Source organism: Lethenteron reissneri, chromosome 34, assembly GCF_015708825.2.
Source record: "Lethenteron reissneri isolate LAM-NWPU_2019-01 chromosome 34, ASM1570882v1, whole genome shotgun sequence".
NCBI lineage: Eukaryota > Metazoa > Chordata > Hyperoartia > Petromyzontiformes > Petromyzontidae > Lethenteron > Lethenteron reissneri.
In genome coordinates, this window is record NC_083812.1 from 8,718,066 (window position 1) to 8,738,980 (window position 20,915).

Consider the following 20,915-nt stretch of genomic DNA (forward strand, 5'->3'; position numbering starts at 1 on the left):
AAAAACCCCACTTAATCAGTTTAATAATAAATATCCAGCCTTTTCATAACACCTCTACTTAGTTGCCACTTACAAACCAAGCCTCGGATGTGACACTGAACACACTAAAAAGGAATGTGGCACATTAAAATGTAATATTGACACACGCACTGCGTACATTCGTAATGTAATTGCACAAAACCGTCTGAAATGTCTCCTGCCATCTGCTCCCATTCCTCGAATGCCACGTGTCTGCTCCCACCCCAGTAGGCTCCCCGGTGAACTACGCCCAAATCGACCGCGCCGCGATGGATATCGCGCGCAAGGTCGGCACACAGCACGCGAAGCGGAGGGAAGGACGACTGCCCCACAAGCAAAAGGATGCCCCGTGAGGGCAGCCGGAATGGCAGCGGTGGGGACCGTGGTCCAGGCCCGCATCGCACCCATCCCCCCAAACTCGAGCGCGGCTGCGAATCCCAAATCATCCGGGTCGCGTGCCACTTTCGCGACGGTAGCGCGCCCATTAATCAGAGTGCGAAGCGTCTATTTGTTTGAATCTCGTGCCTATGGATTTTCTGTAGAAAGGGGTGAATTGAAAACACGGGATGCGCACTGGGTCGGCCAGTGGTTTTTGTGTGGCACTGTGGGATCAAGTACACGCGAGCTGCGAAGTGCTACGAGACACGCGCTGTGTGATAACGCCGCAGTGTACGCGATTGTGATGACGATTGTCGCTCTAGTACACAGAGTACTCTAATGAAGTGTGAATGAGTCAATTCCTGTGCATCACCCGGTTCTTTTTTGTGGCGTACAACCATTAAACTTCGGGGCACCAGATCAAAACGCTGACGTTCTTTACACCACAAAGGTGTGTCATACTAGCAGCTAGCACGTGGCTTATCACAGTGATTACCGATGAACACCTAAATTGCTGGCGTCGAGATCACAGCAATGTAACATGCTGCCTTTTAAATGGACCGTGTAGACGTATTACATTTCCAGAGCACTTCACGGTTAAATTATATTACATGCTTTGTGAGTATTGTAGTCCTCTGTTCATGGCAAATCCATATTCTATATTTGAAGCTTTCGTGACTGCAAGGATTCATATTCTTAGGTTTTTTCGGTAAAGTCACGTAGGTAAAACATTAAAATTAATAAAAGTTAAATAAAATAAAAATCACGTTTCGGAGGCAACACAAGCTTCCGTCTTCAGGTGGAACCGTCACAGCCACGACAGCTGTATCAAGTAAATGATTCATTTTAATGTTTTACCTACGTGACTTTACCGAAAAAACCTAAGAATACAAATCCATATTATCCATACACGGTGAGAAGCCTTTCAAAAGCATCACCAACTGAACTGCTTCTCGTATACACTCAGGGTTATTCCACTTAATGTATTCTACTCGGTGTAAATTGAACTAATAATTTGGTGATAACGTAGTGGCATTGTAGCAGAAGCAAGAAAATCCTCAACACATTCGTCAAAACTGGCCTTAAAAGGGAAAGAAATTAGGTGATGTTTTGGCCCACTGGTCCTTATTTGTGTGCTATTAAAGAGGGTCAATTCCTGAAAAATAAAAAAAATGTTGTTTTATTTTAGGGCGGTTTGGGTATATATTAGTTACGTAGTGCAATTTATATTACTAAGAAATTAATAAAAATGTAGGTGTACAAATGATAATTCGCCGTCGAGATGCGGAAGCCCAGTCACCATGGAACCAACGATGGGTAGCAACAGAAATTAATGTGCATTCCCATGGTAACGCAACATCTTCACTTGGTGCCATGAACAACAAAAAACGCTTCAAAGGAGATACCATATACTGCTCAGCAGCAGGTCTGCTTTGTGTTACGTGGATACGTGGAAGCATTAAAACCATTATTGAAAATGTACCCCCAGGATTGACTTACTGTAGGCCAATCCCATGATGATATACAATAAAGGCTGGGCTGAACTGGTGATTAACTTCAAACATGTGACCAGTCGAGCTAATGGGTCATTTACGGCAACACTGGTGAGAAAGATCTACGCAGTGATCTCATGAAAAGGACCATGCAGTGGAGGAAAGGTTACGTCTAAGAAATCAATTCAACAGCTATACCCAGGGCATGCATGCAGCAGCAACAGTACGTACAGCAAGTCAACAGTGGTAGCGTAGAGAAACGAGAATCGGCACACACGGCCATCATTTCTAAATCTGAACTTTACAACTATTTGTGTTTACGTTGTGGTATGCTCACACCAGCACGCACATGTCCCAACTAGACGCAAGCTTGGTATGCGTCGTCAGCTCAGAATCGATTGTATTCACTCCCAAACACTGTACTGTAACCCTTAATAGAGGTTGTTTGTGTATTAGATCGCATAAATGTGTCGTTAAACCCACCATCACCCGACACAGCCAATTAGTAAGGTTTGTCACAAACAAAACATGCCAATTCGTTACTAGCACATCACACCGGTGTGTTGGAGAGTAAACCCACAACATTTACAATTGGAGTAAGACGTTTCGCCAGTAATTACAACCAGCATCATCAGGCGACAGCCAGAGTTGTGGATACACCCTCCTGTTTCGTTCTTAGAGGGATAAGTGTGATGTTATCACTTGTGAGCCAGTCAGGTACGAAGGCCAAAGGGGGGTCAATGAATGCATCTCCGCGATCGAACCCAAACGTCTATTATAGATATTGGTCGCGAAAGCCAATGTGTGAAACTGTAACCCTTATTTGCACTCCGTCATCACTCGGCACGCTGTTCACTATGCATGCCTAACATCCTGCTCATTGTGGAACACGAGAAAAAACAGCTCAGTTTGAAGAATAGACAATATACCTTCCTTCACCTCTATGTAGCACGTGATTTTGCTGGGTCGGTGTGTATAGGTATCAATAGTCTGTGGTGTTTGTCACCCTGGCAACACGTATGAATATGGAGATTTGAAATAGAACAATGTTTTAGCATCGTTTTTTTATGCACTTTTTGTAGTGGTTTCGTTAAATTGCGAAAAGGAAATGGACCCGAGGGATTATGAAACTATACACGTGGCGTATATTGTACTTAATTGGTATACATATGCATTATCACAATTTTCAGACCGTGAAAATTGTATTTAACTTTGTGCCGAATGTATTTTACTTTAGTTATTGAACTTAATTGTGGCTAAATTATGAATAGCATTGTCCACCGAGACCTATATTTGGAAGGTAGCCTTGTTTTGTTATTTAATTGCTTGTGGCAGTGTTAATGAATTAGCTTAGCTAAATTAACATTTCTTAGCATCGGACTTTTATTTTATTTTAAAAGGAGAAAACTTCACGCATTTTTTTGAGAATATTCCAAATGTTCTGGCGTTAAAAAAATGCAGTTATTTGTTTACTGTTTACTGTATTGATATTTTGACTGTACATATTAGACAGATGTCTAGAACACACCATGATTTCACCACCAGCGTTATTGCATATTTATCAAACTTAGTTAACAAATAGCTTTTACTTGCAAATTAAACTCTAAGTGCTATTTTAGCATCAGTTATCATAGCATGTAAAGATAACCATGCTGTATTACCTAAGTGCCTTAAAGACTATATGATGTGTAAACTCAAATACTTGTACTGCCATAGCCATACATATCAGATCCCACAACTCACGTGCTTGCTAAGAATCAAATTACCTCTTGCTGGGTTTACAATTTTCTACAAAAATACTACTATCCAGTGTGGATCTTAATTCCCCACGTCTAACTGTTGGGATCTTGAAATGCCAATCCCACCGCATATACTTGCAATGGTTCCATATTTTAGTGCACGTTAATAAGCCACAATAACCAATTAGGACTACCATTGTGAATTTAAAACCATACTGTAATATTTCATGCATCCCTTGGCAAGATAAATCTGATCAAAATGAATCATACATTGTGGCAACGTCAAACATCGATTTCATATTCTCAACATCCTATACATCAGTATGTACAATACTATATATTAACACCATGATTGCTGTTGACTACATTGGTGCACTCTCGGTTTTAAATTAAGTAACATCCATTCAAGTATCATTTTATTATTCTTAATAAAAAATGGCCTTAGGCAAAAGGCAATAAACTATTATTGTTCCTGCTATATGTAAAGCATGACTTTACAATCTCAGCGTTACCTTTGTAAACAAGGGACATTACTTATTCTTGTTGGCTCTGTAAACATCCACTTTCATCTTCCCTTAAGTCAGTAATTCAGCTATCTTTCCATTGAGACCCAGTAGAGGTTAACCACTTGCTCCAAGAAAGTTATAAAAAGTATCTTCTTGGTTCTTTCGGTAAAGTCACGTAGAAGGGAAATAAAACATAATACAATAGTATTTCCCTTCTACGTGACTTTACCGAAAGAACCAAGAAGATGAATCCCTGCAGTCACGAAAGCTTTAAATCGAAATTTATAAAAAGTAATTAACAGCATGTCTGGCACATATCTAACTCAATGGGGACTGAGGTACAAGCTGAAATATAAAGGTCAGATATGAACAAATTTATAAAATCATTTACACTATGCACAAATGGGTTACTGGGTAGACATAAATGCAAACTACTTTAAACATGGGAAATGTTTTGTTAGTATGCGAGATTAATACAATGACTGCGTGAAAGTCTGATTTGTGAACGTCTCTAGAAAGTTACACAATGCACACATAATGCACTGGGTGTCGACGGTTAATTGGTCAAAGCAGATGTAGTCGCATATGTACACTATTCATTAACTCAGGGTATGTAAGTTTGTGTGGTTGTGTGCTAATTGGTAGTACCATAAGCCCACTAGCATATAACATATAGGATTTGCATGTTGTTTATCGAAACATAATGGCACACTAGAAATTTTCAATACAGTACTGTACACTTATTTATATAATAAATGTAGTTTTTATACAATGTAGTCTGTGCACTCACAGGTCATACATACAATACACAGCAGTAGAACTTCTGCAATAGCAAGGTATGAAACAAGTTCATTGTGGAAAAAGGGAACCTATTTATTACACACACATATATTTACATGTGAAACATGTACAAGTAAAAACTGATTGCTAAAGCGCCACGAACACAAGGAAAATACCTAAACATGGCTTCATTTCAGTGATACTTTTTACAGATCTTTATACATTAAGAAATATTTTCTGTATTTGATTTATATTACAATATCAACACCTTCTGACATCTCCTTGTAACACATGAGATTTTTTCATATAAGCAGTGTTTTTAAAGTTATTGGCCAAAAATTGGCAATGTCAACAACAGTACCATAAAGACTGGATTAGTTATTGAGCAATATTCTGCATTGAAATCACCATCAGTGACTGAGCAGATGGTAATTTGCGTTTCACCAAGTGTAGGATGCCAAAACAACACGCAATAAATCACGTAATTGGCTTTAGACCTGAGGTTTGTTTCATTTATTACATACCTACAAAACTTGTGGCACTGCAAAAGGTTACAAGGTGGACTGAAATTAAATTGAACTGAAAAGGACAAGTCAACAGTGGGCAGATATCCTGCTAGAATTAAAGGCAATCCGTGGTTGTGTGTGCGTGTTCTTTTGCACATTTAATGTTACTCAAAATACATAAAAAGCCACTGAATGGCTATGGAGTTTGTCAAGGTTTTATTTCACAAAGACCCCCTACATATTCCACCATTTTCAAAACAGTTATTGTTATTTTTAGTGCACTATTAACCTGACAAATAGTGGTAAACTTTAACCAGGTATTTTTCTCAGCATAAATCAGCACATTTCATATAAACTGGATAACATTTTGGTCTTTTGTCAATTAGCTCATCTCTCGATACTCACTATGAACAAAATCACATAATAATTTAACAGCAATCGCAAAAAAAATGACTGATTCATATTTTCACTTCTCAGCCATATTTTTTCTTGTCTGCCTCTATCTCCTGCTTTCGACGGAGAATTTCTGCATTTTTTTCTTGGATTTTCCGAATTCGTTCATCAAGCTCACTCTCTTTGTCTGCCGAAACATCCTTTTGTGCCTCGGCCTTCTCTTTTCTATGGGGAACAGATATTTGTGACACCAATCCTGAAACAGGCTCATTATTTCTACTCCGCTTTGACATTTCCCAGTTTCCACCTTCGCTTGATGCTGGCTCCTCTTGCTGCTTTAGTTTCCCTCCTTCCGTTTGATACGAACCTTTGGAGTTGCTTTGCTGCACTAAACAATCAAATGTTTTTTTTACAGTTATGTGCTGCTTGACTTCACCAATTCGCAGGTGCACTGGCAAACGTTTTTGGAGAGACTCCTCCTCCCCTGAAGAAGAAACAATCACAGTTCAAGTAATATGCACCAAATACACACCATTAACAGCCCCAGTAGTCTTACGTCTGCGCTTAATGTCCAATCGCTGCATGTAAAGTTTGTACAAATTTGTAGTTGAAATTGTTGATTGGTATACATTTCTGTGTAGAAGGAGGTTATTCGAGATAAGCTTCATTCAGACGGTTGACCACCCCCACTGCTCATAATTTACACTCCACAACGACATTATGCAGCGAAGCAAAACAGAAGCCCACTCCATCATGTACTCTTGCATTAAACCCTTACAGGAAATGCCACTCAAAGTTTCACATGTTATCTTGTTTGTAATAATATACAAAACAATAATTAATAATTATTCCTATCCTTTTGCATAACACAACAATAATTAATAATTATTCCTATCCTTTTTAATAACACAACTTAGTAACCTATAGTTTATTTATTTGAAGAATGTATTTTCATCGATAATAACTCTTTCAAACATTACACTTGACATGTTTTATTGGACCTTATATAAAGTTTACTACAGTCGTTTGTCTGGTTTTATTTCTAAATCATAAATATCCTACTTCCACAGCTTTACAGATCGTTTCAAATCAAATCATAACAAATGCTTCAGGTGAGGAGGACATTGCAGATGTCACACTTGAAGAGATAACCAATGCACTTTACTCTATGCAAAACAGAAATGTTTTCAGACCAGATAGGATAACACTGTGGAGATCATCAAAAATTTAGCCACACATGTTGGTTCACAACCAGTAAATACATGTCCTAAATATTTCCTTTAAACAGAGATTAAATACCTCAACCATATAAACATCCTTAATTTTTCCATTGATAAAATACAAAACAGATTTTGGGATAACATTCCTGCGGAGGGAGCTGGTAGGAAAGTTGGGTTGCCCGGTCAATGGCGGCGTGGTGTATTCCGCAAATATGGCCGACTGTGAGGGCAGGCACAAGCCGGCCATATTAAACGTTGAGTTTTATACTGGTAGGAACCTCCTGGTTACACCAGCCCACAGGGGATTATTGTGTCCATCTGTCCGTAGTGCATCCAAAAATGGGAGGGGTGGGGCTGGGTGGAGAGGGGAGGGTGGGGAGGGGCTGGGTGGGGAGGGTGGGGCTGGGTGGGGGGTGGGAGGGGTGGGGCTGGGTGGGGAGGAGCTGGTCACCCCGTGGTGCCCTTATAAAATTCAACGTTTAACCTACTCACGCCGCTTGTGCCCGCCCTCACAGTCGACCATAATTGCGGAATACACCACGCCGCCATTGACCCTGGCCATTGACAGAGCAACCCAACGTTCTTACTAGCTCCCTCCGTAGGAATGTTTTAAGGGCACCACGGGGTGACCAGCCCAGCCCCACCCCACCCAGCCCCACCCTCCCCTCCCCACCCAGCCCCTCCCTGCACGACGGACAGACACAATAATCCCCTGTGGGCTGGTGTAACCAGGAGGTTCCTACCAGTATTATAGAATCATCAGCCTCTTACAACACCTATGTAAACTGTGCACGAATATTGATGAAGACAAAATAATGGCCAACCAACCATGTGAGCATGCTGGTTTTAAAAAACGTGTGTCTACCTGGAGCACATACTATTTAATCATTAGACCTCCTTGCCAGTACCAAAATATAATAGGGATTTTCCCCTTTATTCTGGCAACAAAACTTAAACCTTTTTACAAGGATTCATGTCTGCATTAACTACAATACTTGAAGTCAAAATGCAAAAAAAAAACATACTATGACCATATATGCATTGTCCTTGAAACTTATTCTTTAAGAAAGCCGTTCCTTGGTGTGGACCAATCAGTTTCAAGGACAATAAATATATTATCATAGTATGTTTTTTGTTTGCATTTTGACTGCAAGTATTGTGGTTAATGCAGACATGAATCCTTGTAAAAAGGTTTCAGTTTTATTGCCAGAAAAAAGGGGAAAAACCCTATTATATTTTGGTACTAGCAAAGGAGGTTTCAATTTTGTTGCCAGATAAGGGGAAAACCCTATTATTACCACATACTATTAAGTCGAGAACAAAACACGATGATAGGCAGACCTCGCTTAGCGCTCAAGATGCATTTCTGGAGAAGTGAGCGCTCACCAAAATCAGTGCTACAAAGGTGTAATCATACCATTGCATATATGCGGATGCATTCCCGGCAGCGTTATTTCTTTCGTATGAGCAATATATGAGCGCTTCATTGGGGTATTGGTAATAGCGCTAATAATAATACAGATGGCAAACATTATTTCATGAATAAAAAATATATAACAATCGTATTTCGTGCTGTACTCACGAGTGCTATCTATTGTACTCCTACAAGGCAGCGGTGGGAGAAGAGGTTGGAGCTGCTGCGCACCCAATGCCGGTCTTAGTGATGCCCTCAGTCAAACGTTGTGGTGAGGTTTCTTTTAAGTGGAGCCTGAGACTATCCTGGTCTCGTGAGTTCTCACCTGGCTAAATTCACTGTAATAACATTGGGGGGGGGGATAGATTTTGTTTTAAATGTAATCATGCTCACCACTCATGATCATTATCATGATCAATTCCTGGGGGGGGGGGGGGGGGGGTCTGACTGGCTCAGCGTACGTCACTCTCATTGGCTGAGCGAATGATGGGGGGTACGTTGCCTCGGCTGGCGCTGCTGTGTGTTCTCACTCGTGAGCGCTGTTTAAATGCTTTGATTTCATTGTAGTAAAACATTTTCTCCAGGACAATGAGCGCCATAACAAATCAGAGTTCTACGGGGTCGTGCTAAGCAAGGTCTGCATGGTAAATATAATTCAGCCTAGCTTTTGTAGATGATGAAAAAGGATTGAACTTGAACTGGGTCAATCCTCCGACTGAAGCTTTTGTCTTCACAAATGAATTCAACCTATCTCAGCTCACCTGTTCACCAACAAGTCCTCATATTAAAAAAAACCCTGATAACTCATCAATCCTTGACGTCATCATGTCAAACGCTCGAGAAAAGTCTGTAAAAGTGTGTCCTGGTAAATCATCTTAGAGACCACTCAATTATATTTGGCATTCGACACATGCATCTGCTTCAAGTTCCACATTAGATTACATTTAAACACTCTTTGAAATAATTTTAGTGTCAGGCCTTCATTCTCGGCATTGTGAATTCTGATCTCCCTTACGTATGTGAGATTAACATATTGGGCAACCAACCTAAAGACCTTGGAATCTATAGTTGACAAACATGCTCCAGGAGAAATCAAGCCCCCTGGTTCAACACAAACAATTGCCCAGCTCATCCTTTCCAGAAATGCAGATTGGAAACTCACTAAGCAAACAGGTTTAGACTCAAACTGGAGCAACTACACAGTCCTAAGGATCTGCTGCAGCCCAAACACCATCATTTTCAGGATACCCTCTTTGGCCCAAAAGAGAAACCCAAAACTTTCTGGAAAGCCATAAAGACCCTTGAAGGTAAAACATATTGGATATGGAGTACCACCAAGACTTTGCTCAATGGCAGTTGCTTTTCTGATCAAAGTGCAATTATAAATTGGTTTAATTCGCACTTTGCATCTGCCAGTCTTGTGACACCACCTGCCTCGTGACCAGCCCTCCTCACTCCCCCATAAACATAAATTGTATTTCCTCCCAAAAGACCACTTAGTTCTCCAATCTCCCTCATGTAGCCTCAATAAAATAAGATTATGAAAACACCCTGTTCTTAAAATTACCACACCTCAGTGTTCTAAGGAAGAACAGTGACAATACCTTCCATGATGAGGACTTTTCGCTCAATGTTGCTAGAAGTCTTGCCTTCTCTCCTCTTGCTTTTGGCATGAGAGTCATCCTTCTCTGGACTCTGGCTCCTTGTGTTCACCTTATCTTCTCGTGGCACTGAGTCTCTTTTTTCCATCCTGTGTCTGTATCTCTCCAACTGCACTGGCGTCTGCTTGATCGTGCCTTTCTTATCATTGATGACACTTTTTAAAATGGCGATGGGGTCATAAGGCACATCATCATTTGCATTAAATGTCCTCTCGTGTTCTCTTGATGGTCCAGAGACAGATTTTTTGCAGTCTTCCTTCAGAGGTCCAAGCCTGTGTTTCAGTGACTTTTTTTTGTTTTCACTGACCTCATCTCTGTTCTTAAAATGTTCCATCTGCTTTGCATCATTGTCCACTCCACCATAAGCCAGAGACATTAGTTTTTCCTGAAGAGATTTCTTTCCATCCACCCGACTCATTTTGGCATTAATGTCCCTCTCATCTCGGAGGTCATGTTTTCTCAGATCCAACCCCTTTCTTTGCGAATAGGTCTCTGACTCATTTCTTTTGTCCACAAGCCCATCAGTTCCCCTGGAATTATTTGTTCTCTTTTCAAATGACTTCTCTCTTTTTGTTCGCTGCACTGAATCATCACTATCAGGATATCTGTCATTATAAATGCCATTATCCTTTTCGCTTGACAGATTTTCCATTACTGAACGTCCACTGTGATCCTCTGAATAATTATCTTGTCTTTTTTCAATTGACCTTTTCTCTCCATCCTGATTTTCTTTCAAAACTGGATATACTGATGCATCAGCCTCGTTGTCCACTTCTCTTTTTAATTTTATGTGTTTTAGGGAAATACGTTTCACGTCAGCAGAGCTGACATTCACCTCCTGACATTCAAACTTTCTCCTTCTTGCTTCCAGTGTGGCTTCATCGGGAAGTGGAATGAGCTCCCCATACCTTTTTTTTTGACTATCTTCCTTTTCTTTTTCAATGACATTTGCATGAGCATTTTCTTTGGACAAAAGCAAAGCATATCCTTGTTGACCTTTGTCATCCTCTGAAAAGGTATTTCTGCTGGATGGTAAATGAAAGGCATGCAATGGGGAGCGAGACCTCGATCGTTCTCGAGAATATGTTTTGCCCTCTGTTTTTTCCCTGCCACAATACCTTAAAGGTGATTGAGAACGAGACCTTCTTTGTAAATTATTGCTTACTTCATGTTTCCTCCGATCTAAAATGTTATGTGATGAATGAGGATGCCTGGTTTGCTTACTAGATGAACCCAATTCTCTGTCCGAACACTCTTTAAATCTCAATGACTCACTGTAGCTGTTACCATCCTCGTCACTGGCCGATGTATGTTTACTTTTACGCTGTGATGAACTGTCATCCTTTGCGTGGCCACAAAGATTCTCCTTGCCAGGTGACAAAGACGACGACAATGGCCGATGCACGTCTGAATGCGGACACTTTTTGTCCACTCTGTCATCTTTTGAACACTTGCAGGGAGAGTTTTCTTTTGGTGATGTTTTAGAAACATGAGAATCTTCTATAGAATGTGCTGGGCTTTGATCAGACCTTCCAAGAGCTTCGGCAATGACTTCTTCTTGCACAGTATTCATACTTGGTGAAGCATCTCCGACTAGCGACTTATTTTCTAATATAGTTTCAGCACTGGATATTCCTGTGCTCATATCGGCATCAGTAGTTACAGAATAATCTTTATTTTCCCTTGAAGATCCTTGACATGCATCCTCTTCAGAATCAGAAGTATCCGACCTGTAAGAACCCTTCTCCGATTGGTTTCCCGAGTCTACCATCTCATCCGAACTTGACTCTGACTGGCTTTGTTCATTGTCCGAGTCACTGTCAGATTCAAAGCGACTGAATTTGTCATCCCGTTTTGACTGCTGTGGGGATCCCATCACTTCAGCACCCTGCAATGACATGCAAATTTCGATTTCATTGTTAAATCCTCCCCATGTTAAGCCAACTCATGTAAGCCCTGTGCAATTTTACACATTGGGCATGCTATGATGTCAACATCAACTTTTATATCGCAACCAAAACTAAGTTACTTTGTTGCAATCATCACCCTTAAAAATATATTTACAGCAGACTAGGAATGTCACTATGTATTAGCTACACTGGTTGATATTAAAATGAATACTAGGGCAGAGGCAGGAATAGGAATCCTCTTCTGTTGTCATATATTTGTGTTGTAAAAGCCACCAATTTTACAGAGTAAAAAATGCACACCATGAAACTTGAAAATAGCTGTATGTCATAAAATTGTTACAAAAATTGTTAAACATTTTAACTACATTCAGTGGTTTCCCACCTAAATGACTCTGAAACCCATTTTCATAACGGGGAAACAATGCACATAAACAAGCACGTGCAATCTTAGAAATAAGCAAACCTCATGAATGGTTATTTTGATTGCCTAAATCAGGGGTGGGGAACCTTTATTTCTGCCAAGGGCCATTTGGATATTTATAACATCATTCGCGGGCCATACAAAATTATCAACTTAAAAATAAGCCCGTTATATATTTGGTCAAACATTTAATTAACTCACCCCTGTGATGGCTGGAACAGACCAAATGATTTCGCGGGCCTTATATGACCCGCGGGCCGGACGTTCCCCACACCTGCCATAAATTGTCAACATTACTGTTTCCCCCCCTCAGATTTGTGTATAAATTTACAAAAAAAATGCAATGTGCACAAAACCTTCATAGTTTTTATATTTACTTCAATAAATGTAAATAAATGTGCATGTAGTGCAAAAATATATAAATAAAATAAACGTGGAACATTAGATACATTTTCAGCCTGTAGTAATATTGACATTAAATGGTCAATTGCCAGTCTATTGCCTTTTTCCTATATTGCAACTTATTTTAAATGGTGCTAAATAGATAAGAGCTAAATCCATGGCGTTTAACATCAAACTTCCAGAGCTGAATTCAGTCAAGCATCTACTAATATAGAACTTGTCACAAACCCTACCAAATAGTGATCTAATTAAAATACGTAGAGCATTCTGTAAATCAGAGCATACAATTAAGAACCATGCAATGAAATTAAGTTGCTTATAATGTAAAATCGCTGAGTTTAAACTCTTGGTGATGTTTCCTTAAACCCACCTCAGTGACGATGTGATGAGGCAGGCGCTCATTCACGCTCATGTTGCACTCTCCGCCAACGGGTGGATATGTCTGGAGATCCGTCTCAGTGTAGACCAGAGGAATGACTATCAAGTTACTCCGCTTAGGATACACTTCTAGTCTTTCATCGGGACTTGCAGGCAAATAGGTAGCATCATCTTCTGTTTCAGTGGCCTAAACAAAAAATATTTTTTTTACAAATTATAAAAATCCTGCTATAGAGAAACTGATGTTTTTGTTTTTCCGCTTGTAGCAGCATTCAGCGGGAAATTTCTAAACACTTCTCATTATTGCTGCATTATGTAATAAAGCAAAGAAATAAAAAGTAATGGGAAGTTGGACAGCTTTAATGGTCATGGTGATAATACGTCAGTTTAAAACCAGTTCCATCATACCCGTCTGGTAATGTCTACATTAAGAATATGCACCATCAGCTTAGCAAGAAACAGCAAAGACCCCATGATAATAATTGTAAGCGCAGGTTATTGAATCAGTTACACTTCCAATCCAAAATCTGAGAAAGTAAAAACATTGTGAAACACCACTCACTTGACCCTATTGATGCTTACCACTCACACTGAGCACACATCGCAAACACTCAAAACATGACTATTTCTGACAAATATAAACTGGCTGCAACACAAGTTGCAACAATACTGCATCGTATAAGCAGCGTTATTAAGTGCAATAGCATGATTTATCCACCAGGTAGTATACTATTGGTAATCTTTGCTTCTTTCTGTAAAGTCAGGTATATAAAAAAAATTGTCAACATGACCGTTCTTTTAATAAACGTGACTTTACCGAAAGAACCAAAGAATATTAATTCCTGCAGTCACGAAAGTTTTAAGTCAAAGTTTAGGTAGTATACTACTCATTGTTTAGCAGGCAGACTTATTACATCAGCAGCTAAATAGATCACGTGGTGCCAATTGCGAGATTTGTAAATGTTGCTTTCTGATTGGTCAGTAATGTCAAACTGCCAGAGAACCATTCTGATAGGTCAATAGTGACAGATGAACACCAGACAGGCCTTTAACATATACATGCGTCTATGTAATGAGTTAATCAGGTCTCATTTGCAAGAGATATGAAAATCAACAGGCCTATTAGAGTATGTGAAATGAGATGTAACATTGTAAAGAATGTAGGCCAGGCTTCCAGACAGTTGTTAATACCAGCGTTATTTATATGGTCACATTTTTATACATGACCTTAATATTCAATGCATATAATGAAACAGCACACGCAAAGGTTACAACATTTCAAAACTATCTCAGTTTCATTGTGCTACCCATCGTTAAAGGACAGTGTACTTGCCCATGAAAACAGAATATTCAATGAGTCTGCAGAATACAGTTACAGGATTATAAGAGCTTACTGTGAAGGCTGACAGTTTCTTCGTCTGTAAAGCAGCCAGACGCAAAACATCCAGGTCTTCGTCATCCTCTGCATGGCTGCTATTCTCATCCTGAGACAGACTCGCTTGTTCAATCTTTGTATCTCCAGATTTCTGTATATGCACAAGTCAGTAATTTATGTTAGCGACATTTATTCTGCCATTCTGGAGTCACAATTTATCAACTGTGGCTATGCTTCAATTAGACGTCTGTCAAATGATGTATTATGTTTGAGCACATGCATAGTTCTGCCCTCTTCTCTGATCATCTCTCCAGCTATGTTTGGAATAATGATTTGACTGATTTTTTTAATCTGATATTCAGATAGCTCTTCATACTTCCAGCTACATATGGACCCAAAAGGTTACATAACCACCCATAACACATAGCCCTCGATGATCACCATCAATGAAACAGCAATATAATGTGCAATTATACAGTTTTAATTGTATTATGTTTAATCATAAACAGCAGAGCAACACACAAAATTCCATATTGTAAGGGTTCATCATTAACTATATTCTGCTAATTCAAAAGCATCTTAATTTCTGTGTGCAATGAAATGCAGGAGTCGAGGACAAAATCTTTACTGTCAACCAATAAATGTTACTCTCATGGTATATTTAAAACATACAATTTCAACATTGAAATTAAATACGCAAAAATAGCTTTTAAATTATTATGAATTGTGATGTACGAATATGTTGAATGTGTCAAGACAATTTCCAAATTGTTTAACCTCAAATGTTCAATGAGCACTGTTATATTTTCAGCAATCTTTATTTATACAGGAGAAATCTGATGTATATTAACTGAAACATTACTGCATTATTACATTCATATTTTTCACAATTCACATGGCATTTGTTTCTTAGACTAATTGTAAGTGTACAAAATATAATCGGTCATGATCTACCCACTGCTGGATGACTTCTGCAAGCAAAACTACATCTCACAGTCCTATTGCATCACTCCGTATTTAAAATGAATGCTCTCTTGGGTATGGTTCCTCACTTGGCTGTGATTACATCCAATCTGTTTGTTAAGAATAAGACTAAATAGAGCTACATCCTACCTCCATGTTAACCATCTTCACTGTGTAATTAGCTTAAAAAATATCTAAGTGTAACTTTAACATGTATCACACCAGTCTTTGTTGAATTTGATGTCAAGCAACATCTCAATCTGGGGTTGGTCAACTAGAAGTAGGGCCGGCAAGTCGATAGCAGAAGAATCGGTTTATAATCCAGTTTACGTTAAGTTTCAAAATCGATTCTATTTCATACAAAATGTACTCTACGCCAACCCCACGATTGATTCAAAATCTTGGAATATAAATATCAATATATTTTTTATTAATTAAAACAAATTATCTTTAATTCAATTGCCATAAATATCCCGAGGTATTAAATGTTACTTGTTACGAATTGTTACGAATCTATTGAGCACTTGATCATTGGCACCATAGAGTTTGTCAATCAGGGGATTCGGGGACAGTGCAATTCAACAACAGCAGGAGCTGTAATTTCAAAAAAATGTCAGCTGTGTCCAGTTGTTTTACGTTTGTTGACGGAATGCATAAGTGAACTTGCATACAACATAACAACATAGCCAATGTGGAAAAAAACCTTGTAATTTTCAATGCGACATAAAAATCGGCATGTATAAATCAAACCCGCAGGTGTACGACTCTCTCCGAGTAGTCCGGGTAAAATTAAAATAAATAATTCACCAAATATCAAATAAAGAAGAACACTGTATCAATATAATTACAATTTCTAATAGAAAACAAGTGTGTTTTATGGACAAAGGGGAAACATTGCACAGATAAAAATGTGATACTGTTCTTCAAGGCTACTATGTAACAGTGACCTGTCAGTAGACAGTGACATGAGTGCTGATTCACGAGTGCTGATTCAAAGATACGCTCAAGACTGAAGGCCAAGCAGATCAACATGATGCTCGTCCTGTACTACGATATGTAGTTGAAGAAGAAATTACTGGTATGTGGTATGAAAACATTTATTGTGTGAATTATAATTATCAATCAAGGTTTAAACAAAATTATAGGTGCAAATTAATTGTTTAGTTTTTAATATAGTAGTTATTTGTGTGTATAATGGCCATTATATATTTGACTAGCAGGTGTACCCGTTCTTTCGCACGGAAATTAATAGTTTAGTCCATCACAAATGTGACGTCACTGCTCACTTGCCATACAATAGATGTTTAGACTTTTTGCATTGTGTACAGTCTGGAAGCTACCCACATGCCAAATTTCAAGTTTGTTGCATGTTGGGAAGTATGCTAAACATTTCTAACAGACACATATATTCACAAATTTCCCTTTTATATATAGAGATAAATACTTTTATTATTTTTTTCAATATATTTACATAGTTATACTCAAGTATTTATAGCCTTCAGGCACAACATATTCAAAACCTTCAGTTAATTTGTATTGTTTATGTATATAGTTAGTTTTTATCACTTAAGTCTTGAATTATTCACGCTGTATTCATCCAGAAAGAATACATTCTAAAACAAAATAACGGTTTTGTAAAAAGTTTGTTTTCTCAGGGGTGGTGGGAAGTTAAATCGGAAACGACATCAGAATAGATTTAATTCACTATAGATCAATAACTTTTTCTCAAATGGACTCCAAAGTGCCCGAACAAATCTTGTAATTCAGTGAATATTACCTATGACCAATTTATTTTTATGAAAGCTGAAAAGTATGCATGGAAAGGGGCACACTTGCCATTACTGAGGCAAAAAAGAACACATGATGAGAAAACAATTGAAAGTTGTTAAATGAAGTGAACTTGGCGGTAACCTAATGACGCAGTTAGTTATAGCCAAAGTAGAAAACATGTTTGAGAGGACATCTACTGCAGGAGATGGGTTAAGAAAAGCCGCTCTTGTACAGGTGCAAGATGGATTGTTACATTGCAAAAATGTAGAGATCGGGAAGACTGGGAGAGGCATTTATCAAGCAGTCAATGGATCATGGCTGCTGATTATTAACAATGTAAACAAATACATTTAAATACATCCCTTTGTCACGGTATACGACCGCTTTGGAATACGTCGAATTTGGTATACGTCGTGTTTTGACGAGAGAAAAAATGTCTTGGGATACGACGTCTTGCTTGGGATACGACGCGCTTGCTAGAACTTATATGGGTCGGGATGAGTCACCGCGTACAGTACCCGCGTACACAATACTGTTACGGCTCTTAACAAGCCGTAACAGTATTGTGTGGAATGACCAGACAATGTCACACTTCAGGAACATTCTTAGAAGGCAAAAACAAACTTCAATGGACAGGTTTTTAGTAAAACTCAAACCTGGTGAGCCTCAACCAGGTCCAAGTCAAGAAAAAAGAAAAAAAACCCATAATTTCAGCTTCCTGAAGTTTTAATGGAAGGGGACTCTCCTTCCAAAAAATAACATCTCCTCCCCTTCCTCGTAGACTATCAACTCCTCTCAACAAGGTAAAGTGATGTTAAATTGTATTTTTATTTCAATTAATTTCAATTTATTATGCATTTATTTTAATGTATGTATGCATTTTAGTAATAAGTAGTGTCTAAATTATTTTATACAACCCCATTAATGTATAATATGCCATATAAAATAGAATTTCTTATACTCTGGAACGGATTATTTCCTTTCCCTTTATTTCTTATGGGAAAAATTAGTTTGGTATACGTCATTTTCGGTATAAGTCCTACCTTCTGGAACAAATTAATGACGCATACCGATGTACCACTGTATATTCTTTTAAAAAGTAACGTGTAATAGAGTGTTCCTGAATTTGCAGCTATAAGCCTTTATCTCCTTATTAAGGAACTTAAACTATTGATGTTCCAAGTAATTGGATTGGTTTGGTGTTATAGCTAGGATACGGCTTGCGTATTTAAATCAAACATGTTTTTGTGAGAATCTTTTACTAGTGGTTTAACAACCAAACAAATGCCTTAATAGGAATATACAAATATGTTTAGCAAATCTTGTAGGGCAGTATTATTGACAAATTCGTTTAATTTCCAACCGAGCTGAGCGTCTTGTAAGCATAAGAGTGGAACACTCATATTCATTAAGGACAAGGCACAAACTTCAGCAACATATACGCTACAACACTCATTAAAACTGTGCCACCTCATAAAGTTCATGAAATTGTAGTTTGTGTAAATGAGTAAACACTGTTTTAATACAGTCTAGTTAAAGCAAACACCATTATCGGTCAAGTGTGATCCAATTCGTGGCTTACAGCTTTGAACGAGGCCAAGACTGCTGATCTCAGTTCTGCCAATTCTGCATCCTGAAATGATAAAAAACAGGTAAATTGGTATTAGAATAAAAAACCACTCGAAAGATAACTGTTGGTCAATCCACTATTCGTGAGCATTTATACCATATGCTGCTGTTATATGAGTAAAAATGTCTCCATGTTCAAATGAGTATTGAGCCGTGTTCATCTTAATTGGCGTGTCCATGACAAAGGAAGGCCCATATTCCTATGACCCGGTTACAGGCTGCCTACAGGATATCCAGTTATCTAAGTCAACCTATGGCACCTGAAGATATTCTTCCAGCGAGCCTTCGACACTTCACGTGGCCTGAAATGTTTACATATCCTGGGACAAGCGCCGTGTTGACGTCCTCGCCACTTAGTGGCGAATGACGGTTGTTGTTTTTATAGGATGCCCACACAGTGCTACGTACTATAAAGTGAATATCTCTATGGCCAAAGGGACGTTCAGCAGTACACACGTTAAAAGGCGGCCCCTGGGGCTTGCGGTTAACATTCCATATTCCCATGAAGGGGGCCGATATATCCTTTGAACGATTAACTTTAACAAAAAAACACTCATCTCGTCCGGCTAGGATGATGGGATGTATGTTCAAGTTCTAAAGTTACGTACGCAGCCAAACGTGCTAATCGAAGGATATACGTTTACACACGTGCACTAACGTACAACACGTGCACTAACGTACAACACGTGCACACACCGAACTTATACACGCAGTTCAAATGGCGATTTAATTCTAAACGCCTTCGCTTGAAGGCCAAAACCCGGGGCGGCTTTCGCTCGCAGCGTTTGTAAAGCAGATTTTTTTAAACTTCTAAATGGCGGTGCAAGAAATGTCTCGGCCCTTGTTCCAAAATCCTAAACCAAAACTCGTACGACAAACGAATTGGATAAAGCGTGCGTGCGTGGAGTCGTAATTCGGTTAACCGTGCGAGTCTGGCGAGGCCTAGTCGAGAGAGGCCTGTGGCGCCACCGTCAACGTACGGACCACACAGCCCCCCCCAGCTTGGCGCCCCCTTGTAGCCAGTGCCGCGTTCAATCGACGTGCATCCATAGCCGCGAAGTAGTAACAACGCCAGCAGAGCTGATCAACACAAACAAACGCCGGTAACAAGAACTCATCCGCAGTTATAACGACACAAAAACGTGCGACGACTCACATCCTCGCTCGCCGCCATCTTGATCCCGACTCTACCACTGAGCTCGGTCTTGAGAGGGGTGTGCGGGGGTGGTTTGCCACGCTAAGATAACAAGAACCGCGTTGTATTTAAACCTTGTGATGCTATTCGGATAACCCATTACATTTGAATGTGCCGTTTAACGACCGGCGTTAAGCGCTGTAACATTCAACGCTTTCGTTACAACGAACGCTTTGTTGAACGTCGCGTGCGCCCCCCTCCGTTAAGGGGGCAAGTGGAACGTGCGCGGGGCTCCCACGTGACCGGCAATGGGGGGGGGAGAAAAAGAAATCTGCGGCAGTGCCAAATTCCCATGCACAGGCCACCACGAATGTCACTTTCTCGACGGTAAATTGGTGTCTGAGCTTATTCCTAATTGATACAATTAGAATTGCGTTTAATAAGCACGACGTAAAAGCCAACAGCATTGTAATGTGTGGGATAAACGTTCCTATGATCACTGCTGTTTCGTTGGTTTTATGGCTTTATTTTGGTGATTTTTGAAAAGTTTTTTGGTTTGGCCATGTTTGTTTGTTGTAGTACAGAGTTAGACTGATGGCCTTAATCTAAGTTGTCTTGTGGTTGTTGTTGTTGTTTGACTTGCATCCCACTGAGATTTTTGCACACAGCGTTGGTGTGCGGTGCCTTTTCTGCAATATTTTGCTGTCTTTTCTTGTATTTTCTGTTTGCACATAGTCACTTTAAGATGTTTTCTTGTTCATGTGTTTTGTTTGTTGCGGTTGCACCCGATTCAAGAGCCGAATGGCTCATAGGGCTTTACCTAA

At 39.4% G+C, this 20,915-nt stretch overlaps 2 protein-coding genes and 1 long non-coding RNA gene across 4 annotated transcripts in view; 2 read left to right on the forward strand and 1 right to left on the reverse strand.

The window, feature by feature from the left end:
* LOC133350650 (uncharacterized) overlaps nt 1–1,046 on the forward strand; it is a 40,314-nt gene extending 39,268 nt beyond the window's left edge. Inside the window, exon 8 of the mRNA XM_061565249.1 lies at nt 247–1,046. Coding sequence (XP_061421233.1) covers nt 247–371 — 125 coding nt within the window. The 3' untranslated portion in view covers nt 372–1,046. The remainder of the gene's footprint in view (nt 1–246) is intronic.
* Nucleotides 1,047–4,982: 3,936 nt separating this feature from the next.
* LOC133350651 (dentin sialophosphoprotein-like) lies at nt 4,983–20,344 on the reverse strand. Of its 2 annotated transcripts, XM_061565251.1 has the most exons (7): nt 20,113–20,344; nt 18,910–18,960; nt 14,614–14,745; nt 13,212–13,406; nt 12,641–12,713; nt 10,052–11,996; nt 4,983–6,297 (listed from the first exon to the last, which is right to left on the reverse strand). In XM_061565251.1, the coding sequence occupies exons 4-7, from the start codon at nt 13,241–13,243 to the stop codon at nt 5,894–5,896; spliced, it is 2,454 nt and encodes an 817-aa protein (XP_061421235.1). In that variant the 5' UTR covers nt 13,244–13,406; nt 14,614–14,745; nt 18,910–18,960; nt 20,113–20,344; the 3' UTR covers nt 4,983–5,893. The 2 variants fall into 2 exon arrangements, with proteins under 2 accessions (XP_061421235.1, XP_061421234.1); XM_061565250.1 differs by lacking the exon at nt 12,641–12,713.
* Nucleotides 19,403–20,406, forward strand: LOC133350653 (uncharacterized). Its single transcript, XR_009756096.1, has 2 exons — nt 19,403–20,059; nt 20,359–20,406. It is a non-coding gene; the product is annotated as an uncharacterized LOC133350653 (long non-coding RNA).
* The last annotated feature ends 509 nt before the right edge of the window (nt 20,407–20,915 follow it).